Below are 22,577 nucleotides of genomic sequence, written 5' to 3'. Positions count from 1 at the left end.
CTGTGCCTATGCCATGGAGTCGATTCTGAGCAGCGGGAAAAACAAATTATTTTAAATAAAATCATGGAGAGTGTTTCTCTCTCCACAATCTACACTATTAGAGCATTTGTATTTATTTCTATCATTTATGCCCTTATATTAAAAAATAAATACACCAAACACCTCCTTATAATACAGGTATGAGTCCTGCTTTTTGTTAATTACAGAAGAATTTCTTGTTTTGTTTTTTTTTTTTTTTCTTTTTAAAGAAATCAGTACTTTTTTACTGATGCAAATTTTTTTTAACATTTACACTACAGTCAAGCTCAGCTGTTTGCAGACCCTTTCAATGACTTTACTGGCATGTAACATGATGATAATCTGTGATGTTCTATGTGATCTGTGAGTAAATAGAAAAAGTGCTAGGGAGGTGTATTAGACTGGCAAGTTAAGACATAAGTGAACTTCTCTAACTCTACATAGTGATCCAGTCTAAAAAGCCATGATGCCTCAAACACACTGACTGTGTCCTTCCATTGTGTAGAGATGTCAATACAGAGAGCCTAACAAAAAAACAGTTTCCATGGAGGAATATCTTATAGTCAGCATCTCTATTCAATTGTTTAAATGGCATTATAGCTGATACAAACAGACAGAAAATATGTTGGGTGCTGCAATTTTAATTAAGTATTACAAGTATTTTTCCATAGGAAAAAAATCCAAGCAAACCTATTGTGAGGGAGCTGGAAAACACCCCCTTCACTAAGATAAAAAAAAAAACACCAAACATGCACATAGACAGCAAAACAGACTAATACAGGAAGTTCATATTTGTAACGTTGTTTTTATTTTGGGAAGCCCTACTTTCTTTCTTTGAGGTCTATTTCTGGGGCATTTTTTCATGGAGTGCAGTGTGAATGCAGACACAGGACTCCAGCAGATGTCAATTACCTTGTTAGCCCAGTAGTCAAGGAGGAGGAAGAAGGGTAGTTAGAGGTTGTTGTTTTTTTTAAATTTAGTTTTTTTCAGTATTTCTTCAGTTTATTATGCATTTATTTAATCTGTATTAGGCAATAGTTTTTATATTTTGTATATGGGAATATTGGTTAGGTTAAATTGTAAATGTATTTTCTAAACTGTGTACTTTTCTTACTGTGGGAGTGTCCATGTGCCCTTCACTGTGTAAAATGGTGCTGGTAGAGACCATATGCCAGGAGGGAAAGCAGTGCAGGGTGTCAGAGAGAGGACTTCAGGTTGGGTTTCACCTTTGCTGCTTCAATCTACTGCCCCTGTGAGACTGTTTTTGTTGTCTACCAGCCTGCTACATGTTTGTCAGAGTTTTGGAACTTTTTGCAACTTGCTGTAGTAAAAATCAAAGATCTGGAAAAAAATCCCTGCTTTACTTATTCTGCTCATTTCGCCATCATGCTTCACACCTCAATACAACTGGCTTTCATCATGTTTATATGAGTTCATCACCACCAAAACCTTACACCTACGTTTCAGTCTTGATAATGAACAATTGTGTTTTCTCATTTCAGCAAAAAGGAAAAATTGGAGTGACATTCAACATTGGCACAGTGGATATCAGTGTGCAGGAAAGCAGTACCCCAGTGAATGATGGGAAGTATCATGTTGTCCGTTTCACCAGGAATGGTGGCAATGCTACACTGCAGGTGGATAACTGGTCGATCAATGAACATTTTCCAACAGGTACAACACTAAAGATTCAGTCTAATCTAAAACTAATCATCTTTATTGTACATACATGTTGACAAAACTGTATCAGTTAATAATGAAAACCTATGGCTAAAAGTATAACAATTGCTATCAGCAAGATGGTAATGGCAATGGGAATCACATCATTATGAGGCATTATGAGAGAAGGTCACTGGGCAGGATCTGCATCCAATAGGAGAGCGGCATTATTAAATTTAACTCCTGCTTGTTCTCATCTTGTGTCTATACTGCCAGTTTGGACATGATGGAGTGTCTGATAGATATCAGTGCCAAAAGCCCTGTCAATACAATCACTTTCCTTGTCCGGCATTAACTTCTGTGCTTTTTTGTACTCCTCTTTTTCTGAGCTGTGAAGTGATTAGTGATCTGAACTCTGCATACCTCTGTTGGTTTCAAGCAGAAACTGCAACATCCAGTCTGTGGCAAGCTTCTCCTTTAATGTGGGGCTCAAAGCCAATTTATAGCTAATTCGATTAGGGATCTGAAAAAAATTAATGACCTGAGAAATGGCTGACACAGGAGTCATTGAATTACAGTAGTAGGAAAATGATTATTCCAAATACTATATATACATAGTACGTGTATCAATGACAAAAACTGAGGTGGCTCACTTTGGTTCTTGAGAAACATGCCTTAAACGCTTGATGAAATATAACACAGGTGTTTCTAATGATCAAAGCCTGGTTGACTAAGGTCTAGACAGAAATTTATTTTACATCCCCAATTTTTCTCTATGCAGCTATCAACTTACAATTTCATAAACCCAATCTTTTGCTGTCATTAGCAAAAATAAGTATATAGTCCAGTTGTAGTTTTAAAAAAATTACATGCGAAGCAAATTACTGACTGCCTTTAATAGGCAATATTACAGTGGTTTTTTTTTTGAGGCACTATCTTTGAAATTACAGGCTATTTTTTCAAAACTCTACACACTAACTACAAAACCTAAAAACCAGAAAAACAATATACATGCATTATAAAAGCAAAAAATTCTTGTGAAACTCTTAAAAAAACTCTTGAAAGATTGTGTATTTGCATCAATAGAGTAGACACAAACCATCATTTGATTAAGCACACGAAGCACCAACTACTGAACATAACAAACTATCACTACAAAAAAGGGGAAAAGTGTTTTTTTTTCTCAATGTTCTAACAGTCCTCAAACAACAAAAGCGCAGTAAAAGAAAACATTTGTGCTAGAAAAAAAATGCAGAAAACAATGAACGAAGGGAGATCGAGTGTGGTGAAAAGCGGGTAACCTGTGAACCAACTGTGGACCAAAACAGTCCGGTCGAATCTAGGATTGTTCCAGGTGGTAACGTACCTGGGCTGCTCTGGCCCCTGGTCAATAGGAATTAGTCTGTTGTGGAGGGTGTCCAGAAATGTGACATTGTGTGCAATGTTGTATGGGCCTACGATTGCATGATGTTATGTTGCCACCATGTTGTCCCAATACGTTAATAATGGCACAGTGTCCAATGATATTTCTGCTGCAGCCCCTTGTTTTTGCAAGGTTGAAACCTGCCTTGTCCACATATATTAGCTCATAATGCACTGCGTCTCCTCCTAACTCCATGACTCTGAAAGAGACAAGACAAAACAATGCAGCACAGTACAAAAAGACAGGTTCAGTCAATATGATGTAGCACCATACACATCCAGATCCAGTACCAATGATAGGATAGTATAGCTTACCTGTATATATTCATATCTCAGTTGTTTTAGATCTGAGTTTCCTTTGAAAAGGGACAGTACAAATGCTTCATGCTAATTCGATTGCGTTTCAGTAGACGAAACAATGCAGGAAGACTCACTCTGCTGTGGTTTTGGAATATGGTGTTATCTGCCACTATGTGGGCCTGCAGTTCTCTGAGCCGGATGCAGTTATTTGCAATGACTATATTTACAACGTGGGCCTCCTTCTCTGAGGTAAACAGTAGACCTTTTCCAACAGATACTGGTTTTCTGCCATTCTGTAAAAAAACATTTGAATGGTTTGGTGATAGATCCTTCTCATTATGAAAGTACATTGCATATTATCTTAAGACTGCATCACATACAGTTACTTACGTTTTAATTATAAAATATCCAGATTATAGCTGCAATAGTATGACAGCTCAGTTTTGATTGAACCCGTTGCACAGCCTCCTCATGCTCATCCCATGGTTGACAACAGGTTCAGCCACAGTCACTCTGATTTCATCAGTTATTGTGTTCCTGACTACCCTTCCTGTTCCTCTTCCTCTTCCCCATCCTCTCCTTCTCCCCAGTCCTATTTCACCTCTTCTTTCTCCTCCTTCTCCCCTTACTTCTTCCCCTCACTTTTCCTCACTCCTCTCCCTCCTCCTTGTCCTCCTCTAGTTCTCAACCCTCTTACTCTCTGTCCAAGATTGGCCTCTATTGTCGTCCAACTAAATGTTTACCTTTGGCCTATTTATAGTGCTCAAGCTCTGATTTGTGAGTGAACTCATTATCGAAGTGTTTTCACCTGCATCAATGTGGAAAGGCAACTGAGAAAATAGCATAGCAATGTAGAGAGCAATGTTCACAGTTTCGCTAGAGGTGTGTTATAAAATTGAAAATTGGGTGTAAAGCAGAGAACGTGCATTCGGTTTTGCACACTTGTTAATGCAATGGCTGCAAGTCTTAATGGTTTCAGAGACAGTGCTTCAAGAATAGTGTTTAACATTCAGAAAAAACTGTAAGAGCAAGCGTGTTACTTTAAAATCATATTGATGCTTCGGTCTTCATGTAAAATAAATATTTACTCGTTTTGAGGGATGAGGTCTGGAGCAAACAGCTATAGTTACAGTTTTCAAGATTCAGCAACTTACATTTCAGCAGACAGCATGTCTTTCATCAGACTTATTCTGTTGAGAACAGTAGTTGTTACACCTTAATAAAAGCTGTAACTATAACCATGTGCGTGAGACCTCACTCACTTTTGAACTCCAAGGTGCCTAATACACAGAGATTCCCTTATTCATCCATCTGGCTCTATCTTAAGCAGTGTACTGGAGCATCATCAGAGCTTTGAAGCAAGGAAGGCTACAATTAAGCATTTTTTAAAGAAAAGCACACATTTATTTGCTAGGTCAGCACCCTGTCTTTTAAGAGAGCATATACCTCTAAGACAACTAATGAGGTGCATGTTATAAACTGTTTTACTGCCGATGATTGATGCACGAGCTAAGATGAGTCCCATGACTGAATCTGAAGTAACAACTTGATATGGGGAAATTGCAGGTTATCAGGTGTGATCACTGATTGCTTTTGAACATAATTCCGTATAAGAAGAGTTACACTGAACCATGTGTGTACAGGCATTGCTCATTTACATTTTCTCATGTCTGAAATATTTAAATACAACACTAGAGACCTGGATTTACGTACTCTCAGTCAAAACTTAATTTCTTTACAGGGCCTGACCTTGTCAGCTTGAGATGGGACTGATGAAAATCTAAATTCAGGTTCAGTTTCCATGAGATCTTGTTAAAGGAACATATGGCATTGTGGGTCAGCAATTTGAAAGTGGTGTTAAAGACAGTTAGGGTAGAACATGGATATGAAATGGGTCTTTCTCATTAGTTTTTGCAAAGTGAAAGGGGGGAAGAGGGAGAAATGGGAGCGATCATGAAATGAGGATGTAAATTTAGATAGTAAAAGAAAACTGTAGGGAAATGTGTAAAATTCCACTTGGGCATAGAGACGATAGAAAGAGGGGATTTGCTGCACCACCCTATACACTATCAGACACAGTCTTGAAGCCATATAAAACCATTGGGGAGCTGCTGCTCAGTGCTTTGTGTGAGGGAGACAGATAAAAAGTTCACTGAAACTTTGCCATCTAATCTCATGTGATTAAATGAAAACATTGTGGATGGTTTAATACAGTCATATTTGCATCATGCTGACACGGCAAAGAACCCTCCCAGTGTCAGTGGGAAAGAGACTGTAGACAGGAGAGAGGAGGAGGAAACAGCCCATGTCCTTGAGCCATGATGATGATCCAACAGTACTGTGACAGTGGCTGATGTGTGTTAATATGATGTCATTTATAGTCTTTGAGCCGTGACTGCAGGGCTTTCAACATCCTCTCCATGATGCCGGTTTCAGAACACTATTTTGATTACAATGAAACTGTAGATGAACCCATGTGTTGTGAAAATCTATTAATCATAATTATTACTTAATCAGGAAGTAGTCTATGTATGAACCACACGTATAAGCCTGAATGATAAGCACTTACTATACTGAATGAAGCTCTAGTGAAAGTACAATAAGGTAGATCTCTAACGTTCTGCCTTGTTCCTCTACGTTTTAACGTTGGCTATATACTCCTGATCTATTTCTTGGTCACTTCGACTTTTGCACGCTGTCAAATCCCTCCATTCACAATCCCCATGTCACCATATCTGACCTATGATCTTTCTGCCCGGGTTCTTCAAGCCAATCAATCACTGGATGCCGTTCTTTAAATATCATTGTAATTCTGCCCCGCTGTCTTTCATGCCTACTATTAGGCAATCGTGCTATAATGTTCAAAACACTCATCTGCGTGCTCTGCTACTCACTTTTTCAGTTGTTTACGGTTCTGGCCATGTCTTTGTGGATGAGGGGGTGATTACTGAGGAAGATCCTGCTCATTTACACATCATCAGCTGGCATCATGAATCAAAGCTTTTGTTTCGCCTCTTGACAACTCTCCGGTACATCAGCTCTAAACATAGATCCAGATCTGGTCTCGAGTGCAAGATCTCCAATCAAGGCCCAACAGCATGAACGGATAGCACTAGCCATTGTGCTCTCCTCGTCGCATTTTTCTCTGGCTTGCACCAGTTCTGCTCTGGTGCTTATTCATCAATCCCACAGACTGCCAATATCCCTCCAAGACAGTGCTCTAAAATCTTTTAAGGTACTAGCCAGTGGCCCACAAGCACTCTCCAGCACCTCTCGTGGGACTGAGGTAAGCCAGCCTCTGTGTCAAGACTGTTGCCCCACGCCTGTTAAAGCTGATCACTGTATGGCAACAGGTGCATATTAAATTGTATATACAATCATCATCATCATCTCGTTCACTTTTCCTTTTTTCCCCATTGTTTACATAAGTCCCATTGGAAAATATTCCACCACACACAACAACAACAACAAAAATTCACCCATCCCAGCAGCATATGTTTGGCATTAAGTGGGATTCTGAATTCTACTGCAATCAGATCAAACTTCTATTAGTCCTCCATCTGCTGCAGCAAATATCTTCTCATAGATCCCCCCCACAATGAGTAACAGTATGCTAACTGAACACATCACTGCTCAAGCCATCCCATTTCCAACATCAGTAACTAAAGTTATCAACATTCGAATGCACTTCAGTACATACAACAGTAGGTGAATGCATCACTGTTCAAGGTACTGTGGACACCACGCTATGTGAACACATCACAGTTCAAGGCAATGCAGTGTTAAAACACAAAGTAAATGCATCACCATTTAAGGCACCAACGTTCAAAAAACATTAAGTGAATGGATTTCCGTTCAATACAATTCAGTACTGATAACATTAGGGAATGCATCTCCATTCATACAGCCTGACATTCTGCTCTGATTCTGGATTCTTTTAGTCCGTTGCTAGCCAGATTCAATTCATTTCAAAACTAGCCATATAAGCACATACACAAGGTCAGCAGCCTATATTTACAACAGAATTGTCAGGTCATGATTGATTCTGCGGCATTGCTATCGTTTAATACGCTTTCAACAAGGAAGCAACTTACTGTAAATCACAGCTAAGCTGACAATGGTGCTCAGTCACTGGTGAAGAGCTCCAGTGCTTCATTCGATCAGTAACTATGGTGAAACAGTTAGTCATTTCAGTTCGGAGATCTGTTTGGTAAGCTGTGTGTACATGTACTAAACAAATCTAGTTAAAACTTCACAAACTCTATTTCTGCTAGGTCATCTAATTTGGCCACATGCATAATCCCTTAAGGCCGCCCCTTCATTTCCTGTTACTAAACCAAGTCTTCAATTCTCCACAGGTACAGTGCCATTTGTGATTATCTTTGTGAGGTGTAAGCCCATTTTCAGGGAAGCTTTTTACAGGTGGTTAGCCATCTCAGTTCCCCGCTCCATCTCCCTCTGCTCTCAGAAATTTACCCTATTGTCCTTTGATATGTCTGGGGTCAGTTTTGGCTGGGCAGTCGCAGTTTTACATCAAATGTTGGAAACATTGGTCTTATTCTGCCTATCAGTCAGCACTGCCACTTCATCCAATTTTAACTGGATTTAATTTCGTTCCTTATTGCAATGATGTAAAAATGAAAGCTCCATATATTTGCAAATAGGTTGCTGGCATTTGTTTTTAGGTTAACATTTTCTAACGCAAGGTAAATCTCTGGCTCATCATCCCCTCTCTTTTAACATTTGATAGGTTTGCCATGTGTAAGGCCTGGTTCAACCATAACAGGCGCTTTTAAAAATGTGGTCTAAACCCTCAGTAGTACTGAGGCCACTCAATACTGCACTAGGTACTGCACTGCGAGGAATTTCCACATACATCTACTGTGCTCAGATTTTTTTCTCTGGTCTGATAACCCATGGGCTAAGTCATACATATCAACAGCTGGTTATGACTCCATGTACAACTCATTCACATTTCTTCTAACCATGTTGTCTCTCTCATTCTGCTGGCTCTATCATCTCCTCCAGTCTCCTCTACCTCTCACCTTCTCCGCATGCTAATCCTCTCCTCAAGCCTTCGACAGCTCTCTAGTATTCATCTAATCCTCTTTTCAGGTCTTTGGTGGCCTTTAGCCTTTTTCCAGGCTATCATTTTCTCCTCCTCTCAAGCCTTCCATGGTCCTCTAGCTTTTATCACACGCTATCATCTATCTCTCTCCTCTGGCCTTGGATGGCCCTCTAGCTTTTGCTGCACGCTAACATCTGTCTCTCTCCTCTGGTGTCCTACAGCCTCTAGCCTTCTATCCCTCTCTGCCCCTTATGCATCATATATCCTAAAAAGTTGTTCCCTTATAGGTGACATGGCTCCTTATTGCTCACTATCATCACTGTTTGATTTTCTTGTGCATTTTGTTTCACAATATGATTAATCACCATCGCAATGGTAAGAATGCTTTCATTCATTTTGGGGGATCTATCCTATGTCCTATATTCATATGGGTTTGCGCTTAATGAAGATGCTTCACATTGATGGAGTTTAATTGCCAAAACTTTCTTTTGCTTACCACAATACAATTTGTTATTCACTTCCATTTGATCTCTTTATTGAAATTAAGCTTTGGCGAAAGTTCAATAAAGAAGACATCTTCCCTGACGTTCTTTTTTGTTTCACTATGGGTTAATGTTGGTTATATATTCCTAATCTATTTCTCCCCATCACTTCCACTTTCACACATTGTCAAATCCCTCCATTCACAATCCCTAAGTCAAAGTATCTGACCAATGAGCTTTGTGACTGCATTCTCGAGCCAATCAAACATCACCGAATGTCGTTCTTTCAATATCATTGCAATTCTACCCATCTTTCAGACCTACTATTGGGCAACCCACCTCTTCCCCATAACCACCACAACGCCCATGTTGTCCAGGGACACTTGTCCAAAGGTTTCCATTAACCAACCGCTGGCTCTACTCCACCATCACCAGCATCTAGACTCTGGGGGATCTCTCTTATTTCCTATCTTCATATGTAGTATTTTTTTTATACGTAAAAATGTCCTCAATCTGGCCCTTAATGTACTTTAGCAGAGTTTCCTTGACTTGGCGCTGCCTTGTCTTCTTGGGGCCGCCGCCCTCTCTTCCAATGTGGACCTCATATTGATATTCTCACATTCCTCTTCCTTCTCAAATACCTGTAGCAACAACCTTCACATTTTCAGTGTTTATAAATTCAATTTATTGTAGCTTTTAATTGTTAGTTAAACCTAACCTAAACCCAAATTGGAAGTATTAAAATGGATTGTGTTAGGTAGTCAGCTTTCTTAAAGGCATCGTATAAACTACAAAATATTGCGCACAGGGACTTTTTCCAGTGTGAATGGTGAGCTTTGAGGGAGCTGTTGGGATTTTCTCAGGCACAATGTAAATCTGTCTCCTAAAAATCCTGACCCGAATTCATTATACAGTGTGTCTACACAGAAAGCATGTCATCATCTCACGCACATCTGTTTCCTTTTTCTATCAAAAAAATGAGTCTGCACAGACTCATAACAGCTCAGTCAAGCTACACACTCATAATTGTGGCCTTTGAGAATATGTGCACCTCACAGACAACTCAGAGCAGTAGTACGCACAGTTTTCTAGAGACAGCTGCAGGTGATACGATAAGAAGGAGATTAAAAGTGAGAGATGTATCTTATAGTAAAACATTGTTTAGGCTTGTTGCCAATTTCTCTAATGATGTTATTACTTTAATCTATGCAGTAATTTGTAAAATTTCAATCAAAGGTGCCTTTATAAGCTTAATTTTAAGTTACTATATATGAGTGATGGATTTCATCATTCTTTTTATTAGCCATCATTTCCCCAATTGATGATCTTTCATTTTTATCCTCAATTATGAGGAACTTTGTAAAGTTTGTTTCAATATGAGCACTATAATCATTCATAATCTTTCTGATGTTTAATTATGATAATTGATATATCACTGCCAATGACAGTTTAAAGATACATGTGATAAATTAATGGTATGGGCACTATAGCCACAGCCATGTGTAACAGTAATGCATAATGACAGCTGCTCTGGTGTTGTTTGAGAACCTCACAATGTTGCAAGAATGTTAAAACTTTGCTTCTTCTTTGCCATTCATCACATTCATAACTGATAGATGGAGCGGGCACAAGTATCAATATGCAAACAAGTGATTCAGGGTTTCTATTTATGGCTAACTGTGGGAGTGCAAATTTGGATCATGCATGTGCACCCAGATCCACAATTATTGAGATTTATAAAAAGGGGACCAGGCATACACACAGCTTTAGCAATCTGATGAAAAGACTGAGTATGCATATTTTTTTCTTTGTGCATACCCACAGTTCTAGACATGAATCTACACAGAGTTTCACGCATCTGGCTGCTGGTGTTTGACACTGGGATCCAGGGTGCCAGTGCTCAATCCAAATGTCCTGGGTAATTCATTGTCAAACTGACCATTGCTTGGAGGCATAATTATACGAGCCAGGGCAGACTGCTGCCCAATCTGTGTCTGTCTCCTAGGGGTATAATTCCTGGCGAGGTGTTCGGGCCTACAGCAGAGGCTGCACTGAAGGAAAAAGTCAGGGTATTCGCGACATCTATCCATCAACCTGCACAGTCAAAGCCTGCTCCTTGTGGACCCCCAGGGAGGTGTGGTGGCCTTCACCGTTCTTGTCTCATGGAACAGGGCTCCTCCCGCTGTTCTGGAAACTTGAAACGGGGTTTTCAACCAAAGCAGATGCTGATGTTGTTTCATGGGATCAGGCAAATCGTTTATGCACCAAACACCTGACAGTGCAAAAGCCTCTGATGCTGGCCTTCTCCATTAGTCACCTTAGTGCTTGGTTTCAGTGCACCACTTGCCCATGGGTGATCAGCACTCTAGAGTCTTGGTAACGCCAGCAGTTCAGGGCATGGTCCTATCATTTTCAAGGTATTGAGAATACAAATGCTGTTCTGCTACTCTAGATTGCAAAATTTCTGCCCTACTGGGGAAGGCTGCAATAAGGCCTCTGTCTCAAGAGATTAGGTTTGACTTGCAGGGGAGCGTCTTTAAATACAATGTCCTGCCATTAGGCCTGGCCCATCTTTGTTGGAAAAGGCAATCAAGTGTTGAACTATTTGTACGAATGGCTGGTATGTGCACCATGAAAGAGCCAGACGCTGAGTCACAAAGAGGCTGTGTTGCCTCATCTGGTTTCACTGGGGTTGCATCTGAATGCAGGAAAAAGCTGCTTGGTTTCCCCAAGATCAGTGGAGTATTTTGGACTTGTTCTGAATTCAGTCACAATGAAAATTTCGGATGCAGAAAAGAAGCGATCATGAAAAGGTATGTCTGCCACAAGACAGGTACTACTCTGTCCCACAGAGGTCTCATGGTCCTCAAGTGGTGGAGGCAGTCACATGCCATCTGAGAATGCATTCCCCTGGGCCAGGATGGCCGATGGGTGACCATAAAAACCAATGCCTCCCAATCAGGGTGAGATATAGTCAAGTTGGGGAGGTCTGTTCGTGCTTAGTTGGGTCCTGTACAGCAGGCATGGCATGTAATGCTCCTTTAAGATGGAGGCCTCACCTGACCTTGAGATACTTCCCATTTGTGTTGGGGAGACATGCTTTTGAGCAGACCAACAGCACAACTGTGGCAGGGTGGGTTGAAGACAATTGTGTCTCCCAGGAAGACAGGACATGTTGTGCAGGTGCAAAGCAGGATATAGTACCCACAGCCCCATACCCCAACTATTCTTGTGTGGCCCTTGAACAGTGGCATTTCCCGTTTTTTGGCTAGATGGAGATGTGATAGAAATGGCAACCCTCCAAGACTCTTTCCAACAGGCTGCAGTACAGCAGCAAGTGCAAGATCTTTAGAGACTGGTGCAATGCTAAGGGGGGAGGACCCTTCAGTTCATGACATCTCTGTGATCTTGCCGTTTTTCTAGCATCTTTTTGCTAGAGGACGGGCAGAGTCAACCATAAGAGACTACCTGGCAGTGATTTCTACTGCCTATGGCAAATAGGATAGGTTGTCCCTGGGACCTCATCCCTTGGCATTGCAATTTTGGAAAAAGAAGAAGGAGTCTCTGCAACCTCTGCTACCCACCTAAGATCTTCAGATTGTTTTCACGGCTCTTTGTCTACCCCCTTTTGAGCTCCTGTCCAGTTTTGGCCTGTGGCTTCTCTGTTTGAAAATGACTTTTGGCTCCTTAAAAAGGCCCTTTGTCTCATATGGGGGACCCACATTAGGGAGGCCTGTGTCAAAGCAGCATCTGGCCGAATAGATTGTTGACATGATCTCCCCCATGTATGAGCATGCAGGTGCATATCTACTTTCAGGGCTTGTGGTGCACTCTTTCATAGGGATGTCCAACTTCATTGGCTCTGTTTCAGGGTCTGCTCTTAAAATAAATGTGTAATGTTGGGCATCCTCATTAAACTGGAAATGCTGAATAAAGGCTGAATAAAGTGCTTGAATTCAGTTGGTTCTGCTTTCTGTTTTATTTAATTCAGGACAGTAGCTGGATCAAATGAGATACAAGGGCAACTCAGTATCTCATTTGCCCTATTCCAGGTTTAGCCAGACGTTGTGCCACTTTACTCAGGTCGTAGCTAATTTGGTATACTGTTGTCAAACGAGTACAAGTTCATTGAAATTGAATAAGACAATGATTACCTATGTAAACAAGGTTTTATGAATGAAAAGTAATCCTGGAACCAACCAACCTATACAATGTGCAGGACTTACAATAGAGGCCACCCTTTACGTCCTGAAGCCCGCGTGTGGTTAGGTTTAGGCAACAAATAATCTGACTCACTGGATGTAGGCTGCGGGTATAAGCCTGGCAATGGCCACGTGTCTCAAATGGCATTCTCCCCCCCTTCTGAAAATGCCAAGTTTTGAGAGAATGAGATACAAAATATGCCTATTATATATAAATATGCATATTTTGTATCTTTTTTTTCACAAATAGTAACATTAAGGTGAAGCTTTTACTGCATCCATACTACATTTAAGGTAGAACATAATTATGGCATACCAGTGTACCGTTATGTGTGAGCTCTGAGCCCTCACTAACAGATTTACATATCAGCTATTAGCTACCAAGGAGAATCATCATATCAGGTCCTCATTTGTACCTCGACATAGTTTTATATATGAGTTTAATAAATGCACATGCTGTCCAGTGAAATGTAAGTAATGTTGTCTTATACCCTTGAGTGATGTGTATTGTGTGATGCCATGTCCTGGTAGGCCTCTGCCATATTACAATAATCAAAGCCCAGAAAAATTGAGCTGATAGGATTATTATTGAATCTTGTGATGCATGCAAACTACATTACAGTAGCAAATGCTATTTCCAATTTTGTTTGTTTGTTTGTTTGTTTTTGTTTGTTTTTATCATTTTTACAACCTTTCAGTTATCCTCAGGGGTCATCCTTTATTTCTGATAATTACTGTAATATGCCTCAATTTAAAAAAGGAATAAAACATTTTTTGCAAAAGCACAAGCTCACCAAGATATATTTCACCATGTTTCAATGAAGACACTGTTCACAGCTTCACAGTAAATAAAGTTCCTCCACTAATATAGAGTGTGCATGTGATGTCACAGCAAATGTAGTCACTGCTCAGGGGTGAAATGCAAATAAAACCAGCTGCCATTGTGTATTTGAATAGAAAAAAGAAAAGTGAAAAACAAAGATTTCAAGCAAAAGGCCAAACATACTGCTTAAGGTCAAACAGAATAGAAGAAATGTGAGAAGATAACTTCCAAAGGGCTGTGTAAATCCTTCAAAAAGAAAGATACATAAGTAACATGACAAAAAAATAAATATCTGGTGCAAAAACTACAGTTTTTCTGTCGAAATTCTCTTGTACATAATCCTCAAACTAACAAATAAACTGTGGTGGTTTCATGTAACGGGACTAATTAAACCTGTAAATTGTACATTATCAATCAAAGAGGAATCGTACAGTTGACATCATATATATTTATTATATATATATATTATATATATATATTTGTTTAGCTCAGAATATAACAGCTCCACCCATTTTATAGCAGCTGTAGATTTGTTATGCAATTCATTGCTGAGTCAGGTGACATCACATGAATCATACTCTCTATTTCCTCTTCACTATACAAAGTGAAAAGGTAAAAGAGGAATACACAGATGAGGTGTTGATAACATACTAGAAACCCTCCATGTAAAAAAATACAGTTTTAAAAACCCTATTCACTCAGATAGTTTATTATTGATTTTCTTATCCAATTTTCCCCCATTGATAAAATTCCTGTATTTTGTTTCTTTGTTTGTTTTTCTATAAAGATTAAGGATAACAAGTTAAAATTAGTCTGTAACTAAAACAAGTTTAATAAAAATGTAATCGTCAGATAAAGTTATTTAAACATATTGTAAATGTTATAGGGAAAATGATTTCCTCCAGGTGATATGATGCTGATGATCAATAAATGTCTTTATAAATGTCTTCTTAAACTTTGAAGGGAACAGCGACATTGAACGCTATCAAATGGCCAATAAGAAAATTCCTTTCAAATACGCCAGACCAGTAGAAGAGTGGCTACAAGAGAAAGGTAATTTCAAAGAAACATATTTTTATTCATATGTGTGTTCACTATATTTATATAATGTGAAAAATCTCAACTGCAATTTTAAAGTCAGAGGACTAAATGTATAGTCATTGTCTCTATTTAAGGCCTAAATTAATTGTGTGATTTGAAAGTTTAAAAAACAATTACCAATTTTTTGTGAGTGTTTTTCGGTGATAATTACTTCAACCCAGAAGATATCACATTAGCGCTGGTTATACCTGATTCATACGAACTTTCTTTTGAAGTTGTCAGACCAAAGTGATGCTTTCCATTTCTAATAAAGTACATTAAACTTAGTTTTACTAGCATGAACATGAATGTAAACCCATTCACTCAACTTTAAAAGGAATTTCATTTGGGCTAAAAATGATAAATACTTATCTAACTAAGAAACTAAATACGTGTAAATAAATGAACTAATAAACTGTAAAATAATTCACTATATAATAAAAATGAACTAGTAATAGTAATGAGTTCATTATTATGAATTGTTACACACATTCATGAAGCAACTGAGGGTCCTATTTTAATTGTGTAAGTGCAACAACCAGCGCGAAGTGGTAGGTCTTGGGTACACACTGTGTGGGCATCTTAAAGCTGCCAATTTGGTTCGTGTATGTACAGCAACACTCACTGCAAAAAAGCTGGCTGTATTGATTAATAAATAAGCCTGATCTCAACACATGGCATATGAATAACACGCCATTTTGTTGAAGTCATTTGGGGTGTTATCACTATGCATTTTTTGCATTTTCGTGTGTCATTTCACGCAACATCACTACTCTACTGACTAACCCCTAACCCTCTGCCTAACCCTAACCCTAACCAAAGTGGTGTTAAATGAATAATGGGATTATACAGCTAGAATAAATGACAAGCAAAAAGCTTAAATTGCATAGAAATGTCCCTGAAGTAGTGTGTTTTTTAAGAGCAATCCCATGAGATCACATGGAATAAATACACTCAGCCAGTCACATCACTGGTCTTAGAGCTGAAACAGCTGAGCCAATCACAGTTAAGTATGACAACAATGATTGGAGAACAATTGGAGAGATGCATCCAGGAAATCTTATTATTGTCTGGACGGGACATGCAAGCAGAGGCAGATGATGTGGGGTTTTTAACTGTTAATTAGTGCAAAGAAAGAAACAATTAATAGGGGGGAAAAAAGTTTTTTTGAAGCTGTCTATATGATCACATCAATCCGATGCTATTTCAGTCGTGATTCTCATGTTGTAAGTCATCGCATCATGTCATCACTGATGTGACACAACAGATATGCATGTAACCTCTACTGAGAAAAAAAGTTGGAAAGGATGCAGTGATGCATAGGATTAATGAGCCTTGGTAATCTGATGTCTCCTACATGTGACAACTGTCAGAATACTGAGCTCTTACCAACCAGCCTGATGTGTCTGGAGTTGTGTGTTATTTTGTAGAAGCGGTTGTCATTTTCTGGTGATTTAATCAAGGTAAACACATTGGACATCAGTTTTTAAGGGCACTGCACTCTGGCATTTCTCAGATTGGAGATTGCACATTTATCAACATATTTGTCCTGCTGCTTTTAGATGGCTGCAGGGGTTTAAGCAGCTGTGGACAACAGACACTGTGAGAATCATCCATATGCATTTATAGATCAATGCAAGACTGCTTTAACAACAGTATTTTTTTTTACGTATACTTAAAAAGCATCTACTGAGTGTTTAATTGAAATTTTTTTTTTACATTTTAAGTTTTATTCCATTATTTTTACTCAGTTATTTAGTTTGCTCTTGATTTTATCTTGGTTGATAAAATCACCAAATTGGCAGCAAAGAAACAGACCTCTCTCACCGCGATGTCTAAAGACCCAACTTCGTCCAAAATAACAACAACTTACTGCCTCATTTGAATTAACCTCCGACCTGTTTGTGCCTCTCCTTGCACCTGTGCAACTGTGCACTTTGCACTGGCCACTAAAAAACCTCACAGACATAAAAGAGAATTTCAAGGTCAGGAAATCCCAAACTGCTGAAGCACAGCTTGCACTGGTTGTGGTGCTGCCACAAAAATAAGGCCCTTAGTCTTGTTGTAAATGAACAATGCAGCTATAAATAAGTATATTATAAGGTTTTTTCCTCTGTTAAAATATCTTATATCTGGATGTCTCCTCTAGGACGACAGCTGACAATTTTCAATACTCAAGCAACAGTCGCAATTGGTGGTAGTGATCGCGGTCGGCCCTTTCAGGGTCAACTGTCTGGCCTTTACTATAACGGCCTCAAGGTGTTGAACATGGCTGCAGAGGGTAACCCTAATATCAAGATTAATGGCAGTGTGAGGTTGGTAGGTGATGTGCCCAGTGTGGCAGGCTCAGCAAGGACCACGGCCATGCCTCCAGAGATGTCCACAACATTCATTGAGACTACAACCATGATGTCCACCACCACCACACGGAAACACAGATCCCCTTCAACTGTACAGGTATTGATAGACTTCCATAATCACTATACATAAAGGGCATTACACATATGACAGAGGACATACTCAGTATGCCCTGAAGAAAAAAATGCACCAATAATTAGTGCAACATGTTGTTGCTTGAAGTTGATTGTTGACAAATCAGCACCAAGATCAACCATGCATACAGTCTGTCCAAGGAGTGGCTAAGGACAGAGTGCCTGTGGGCATAACATTGCATCTCCTTGCATCCCAACTTCTTTTGTTTAGTAAATGCTCAACCACACATGTAATTTTGTTCAATTGGCAGCCAAACATTTTTGATTGATAGCCAGTTTCAGTTTAGGTCATGGACACAGCAATGGATCAGTTTGGGTTTGTTGGGATTATTTTTGTCAAATTGTACAAAATACTCAATTTGCAAAACAATAAGATGATTAGTAGATGAAACCTTAAAAGATTGGTTCATATTTTTGCAAGTCTGCCTCAAAAACAGGTTGATGGTGTCGCCCTTCTACTTGTATACCAGATAAAGTGAAAATGGACATTTGGGCTGGGATCTGGGATATAAAATGGTATGGGAGTGATAGTTGCAAAATCTTCCAATGGTTATTTTCAAGTGGTTATTTTATTACATTTATTCATATTTTTACTGACATTTTCATTTAGATTCTATAGCCTCTTGAGTAACAGGTTGATTCGAACCGGATGGGTCTCACATAGGGCACTTTAAGATATCTGTTTAGTAACTGTTTACTGATTGCTCTTTTACACCTGCTATGCAGTTGTATTTGAACTGTGTTAATTGCAAATGCAAACTTTACTGCTGCTGTTTCGCATTAAATGCTTTCCACTAGCAAACAAATCTGAGGTTTTTATTGTTAGGCAGTTGGTGAAAATATATGCTTTGGTAGAATTCCCATTCTTATGTTTTGTTCGTTATGTATTTCCTTTTTCTTATCAGGTTGGTTGACAAAAAAAAAATCTTAACTCAAGGTCAGTTTACTAGCTTTTTTTTTTCAAGTTTTTAACCACAGTCTTGTTGTCTGTCAGACACCTGTCTTTATGTGAGTTATTGAAAGACCGCAGTGTACAGGGAAACCCACATACGCAAACCAGTATCTCAGTTTGAACTCTAATCACCACTTACAGCATACAACATCAGTTGTCAGGATTCTCCTTCACAGAGCAAAACATCTTGTCATTAGTGAAAAGGACAGAGAGTGCACACTGCAGCACGTCAGAGGAGCATTCTGGATCAGTGTGTAAAGAGGAGTGGAAGGTGAGAATCCAGAGAGCGCCTTCAAGTCATATTGAGTCAACACTTCCCATAAACCATTCAACACCTTAAGATTTCTGCTGGTACACCCTGAAGACAGGACCCAGAACCCGGAACACTAAATCAAGGAAACAACTAGAATCCTGGACAAGAGACTGAATGAACAGGTCTCACAACAGAAATTGAAGTTAAATATGAAGTCATTAATATTTAAAGAAATCAGTCAGAAAGAATATAGTCCAATTTCCATCCCTTAGTTCCAAAGATTAACTATATATTCAATATTTGGCTCGTGAGTTAGTGAATTTTGTTTGGAAAAGCAAGCCTCACTATTTAAAGAGCAATTTAAAACCCTGTTTTACCTCAATCAAGCTCATCAAGGCATCTGTTGTCTGCTAACATCATAGCAAAACTAACCGTAGCATCCACTGGGAAGAAGTCAAATGTCATTGACCAGGAGTCAGGGGACAACCGGAGAAAGCTCAAGAGGGACATTCACATCTGAAACCAGAGACTAACTTTACACACAAACAGATGTTATTTTCCCCACCCATAAATAACCTTTGATGAAAGTTCTCTACTAAGCTCAGGTGATAACTAAGCCATCTCCATGGTAACTGGGCAAACTCGTAACAACTGAAGGAGAGAGTTAAAAAAAGCTAACAAGTGAACCTTGAGTTAAGATCTCTTCGTTAACTATAGTTTCTAAGGTAAGAAATTAACTTTCATACTCACTCTCTAACTTGTTTTGTACATTTTCCCTTGTCTTTGTATGTGTTCTTTGTTTTTTTCTGGTGGCTCTTTGTGTTTCTTTGCTCTGGCCTGACCTCTGATGGCCATCGTTCTACCCATGAAGCATACAGCAGAAGACATTGTGTCATCCGCAGAGTGTTCGAGTGATGATGAAGACCTGGAGGAGTGTGAAACTAGCCATGCAGGTGGGCTAGGTTAGTTTGCATTTTTATGCTTTCTTTGTGCTTTCACTCATCTGCACCAAAAGATCAAGATATCCTCAAAGCATCACACCCCCATGGTTAGACAAAGTGTAACTTCATACAACAGCCAATGTAGTAGCATTAATTCTAGCAAGCTGCATCATACATTACCCAATTCAATGAAAGCTGGATTATTAAGTGCAAAGCTCAAATCGAATTGAACCAGTACATCAGTCATGCAGAAAGCTCAATTAATATGTTGCTAGTTGACAACAGTATCACAGAAACCAGTTAATATCATGAGCTACACTTGCTCATGGGGTTTTCCAAAGTGGTTAACATGGTCACCAATATACATACAGATTTTGTCTGCTGAAAGTAATAATAAGGGTTAGTTCATGTCATCACAAATGTGCAAAATTTGTATGATGGTGAACCATGTTCTCTGCGCTGATGCTGTAAAAAGTTTCACATTGTGCTCCTGCCATTCACTTCTCTACAAATTTTCATTTTGAAATAATACATTTTGACAGTTTTTGTTCTCCTAAAATTTATTTTCAGCTAATATCCAGCATGTTGTCTAGACATCGTTTATTTTTCGTTTTGTTTTGCATTTGTGTTTTTTCCATATTTAGAGGCTTGTATTGGTACATGTAATAGAGAACAGATATCATTGAATTTCTGTGTACAAGCTTTTTTTTGGGTCATACTTTTGCTTTTAGGTGTTCTTGTTATGCTGTCTTTTTTGTATCTAAATATTAAATTTTCTAAAATGTTACAGCATTGTGATATCTTAAAGAATCAGTTTGAAAGAATTTGGGAATTTCCATATTTACCGACATTCATTTTTTAAGAAACGGCACATAGCCACGTTGTCACTTCCATACTAAATAATAGAAGATTTTTTTTAATTTTAACATGTTCATAACATTTTTAGCTTCTATAAACTCTTTTAAAAATTACAACATAGCCTATTATTTTTAAAATAATGTTTATTTGAATGCTCTCATAATTTTTTTAAAATCATATCCACCCAGACAGTTTTAACCAATCAGAACACCTTTAAAGTGCTGCTGTTAGGTGTAGAATGGGATTTCAGTCTTTCTGCCATTATGAGAAATTACCATGAAAATAGTAAAGGTCATAGATTGACAAAAGTACTTATAATATCAAATAAAGATTGACAAACCTACTTATAATATCATTTAAAATTACTATACTATCATATAAATCTATTATCACATGGTCAGGAGACATTTTTTTCTAGGCCCTAGAAGCTCAAGAATATTTGCATCGAAAAAGATGGTGCTATAGATGAGTTTCAGTGAGTGGCACTCCATGACATTCCACAAGTAAATAAGTATTTTTGCTTTATTTCAAGGATTAACATCTGATTGTTATTAGTCTCAAGTGAAGAGACTGTAGTTTTATTCTTAATGGTAATTTTCAGACACATTATTGGTAAGGATTATAGTGTTGTTATGCTGACTACCAGTAGGTTCTCCCTGTTGAAGGTCATTCCCAAATTTTTTCAAAAAGTGTGAAAGGTTGTGGTGTAAATGGATTTAAAGTTGTGCTGTGTAGCCTGAGATTCATGGGGATTTGTGAAGAAAGACAAAGACAGGGCCCCAGTCATCCAATCATGTGTTTACACAGAAATTCACACCATTCTAACCCTAACATCCCTTTGACGTTTACAGCGGCATGCTTTGATTTAAAATTTCCTTTGCTCTTTTTGGGAGTCAATGTTACTTTCTGTTTCGTTTTGTCTTTTCTGAATTTTGTTATCAAGACAATTCCCGTCTACTCGCCAATTATCCAAAAACACATTCTTGTATCTTGGCCTCATCATGTGTGGCATGATGTTTGGTGGATGATAATTGTTTCCACATATATTCTGGAGTACCACGCAGCTTTGTACCATGCAGCTTTTAATAAAAACGTTCCTTTTTTTTCAAAGCAAATAAAAAGGCAAAAAAAATATTTTCTTGCCATCAACTTTTTTGTCCTTAACATGAAAAGTTTCATATATAACTGATGGCAGTTGTAAGTTAAAATTGTTGTACCCTCCTATTTCTTCAATCTTCCAGTGCCTTTCCTTCCCCCAACCAACTCTCCTGATGCTATACTGCATTTAAACATATTTTAGTGTTGATGGCATAAAAAGATTTTTTCTTGCCACAAATTCTTCTATTTTCCAGTTTAATTTTTCTCTTAAGCAATCATTGGTACCATTATTTAGCAAACTCTTCAAATCATTCTCTTCAGGGTAACCTTTGGTCATTTCTTTGCATGCTTTTTGTTTGTTTCTGACTCCATGTCCCCACATTTAGACTAACTTGGTTGCTTTGTCTGCATTCTTGTTTAAGATAGAAATTTTTGGCGGTCGTATCGTCATCAAATCCCATCTATCTTATCCCACACTGTCTTTATTTTGTCAGTGTGGCTGCTGTTTGCTTTGTCTGGGGACAAGTGATTCTGTTCTCTGTTGTAAATCCGTCGTGTTCTCCAATTAATTTCATAAGATGGCAATTAAGAAGGGTTCTTAAAGACTTGATACTGTAAACTTTTAGATATTTGAGGAACAAGTAAACACCCCATGACCAATAATAAAGAGTACAGTTCTTTCCCACTAATGTCCAGATTAATTTCTTTAAATTGTCAGTGTCACTCAAGACTCAACACTGTTTTAAAACACAGTGCCAAATGAAAGGTGGGATTATTGTCTAGCCAAGCTTTGCTAAACCCACATCACTAATTTCCTGTTCAAAATTTATTCCTCACAAATCATAACTTTTAGTTGGCTTAGATAATTTCCAAACTTAACCAGCTAAATCGGAAAAGCACATTCACAATTCATTTTCAGGTTGTTTTTG

At 38.5% G+C, this 22,577-nt stretch overlaps 1 protein-coding gene across 1 annotated transcript in view; it reads left to right on the top strand.

The window, feature by feature from the left end:
• nrxn3a (neurexin 3a) overlaps nt 1-22,577 on the top strand; it is a 241,614-nt gene that overhangs the window by 208,251 nt on the left and 10,786 nt on the right. Inside the window, exons 21-24 of the mRNA XM_040137140.1 lie at nt 1,521-1,692; nt 14,938-15,027; nt 17,204-17,511; nt 19,623-19,704. Of these exons, the coding sequence (XP_039993074.1) occupies nt 1,521-1,692; nt 14,938-15,027; nt 17,204-17,511; nt 19,623-19,704 (652 nt within the window). The remainder of the gene's footprint in view (nt 1-1,520; nt 1,693-14,937; nt 15,028-17,203; nt 17,512-19,622; nt 19,705-22,577) is intronic.

This window comes from Xiphias gladius, chromosome 10 (assembly GCF_016859285.1).
Source record: "Xiphias gladius isolate SHS-SW01 ecotype Sanya breed wild chromosome 10, ASM1685928v1, whole genome shotgun sequence".
NCBI classification, from domain to species: domain Eukaryota; kingdom Metazoa; phylum Chordata; class Actinopteri; order Istiophoriformes; family Xiphiidae; genus Xiphias; species Xiphias gladius.
This window is presented reverse-complemented; position numbering and strand designations above follow the sequence as displayed.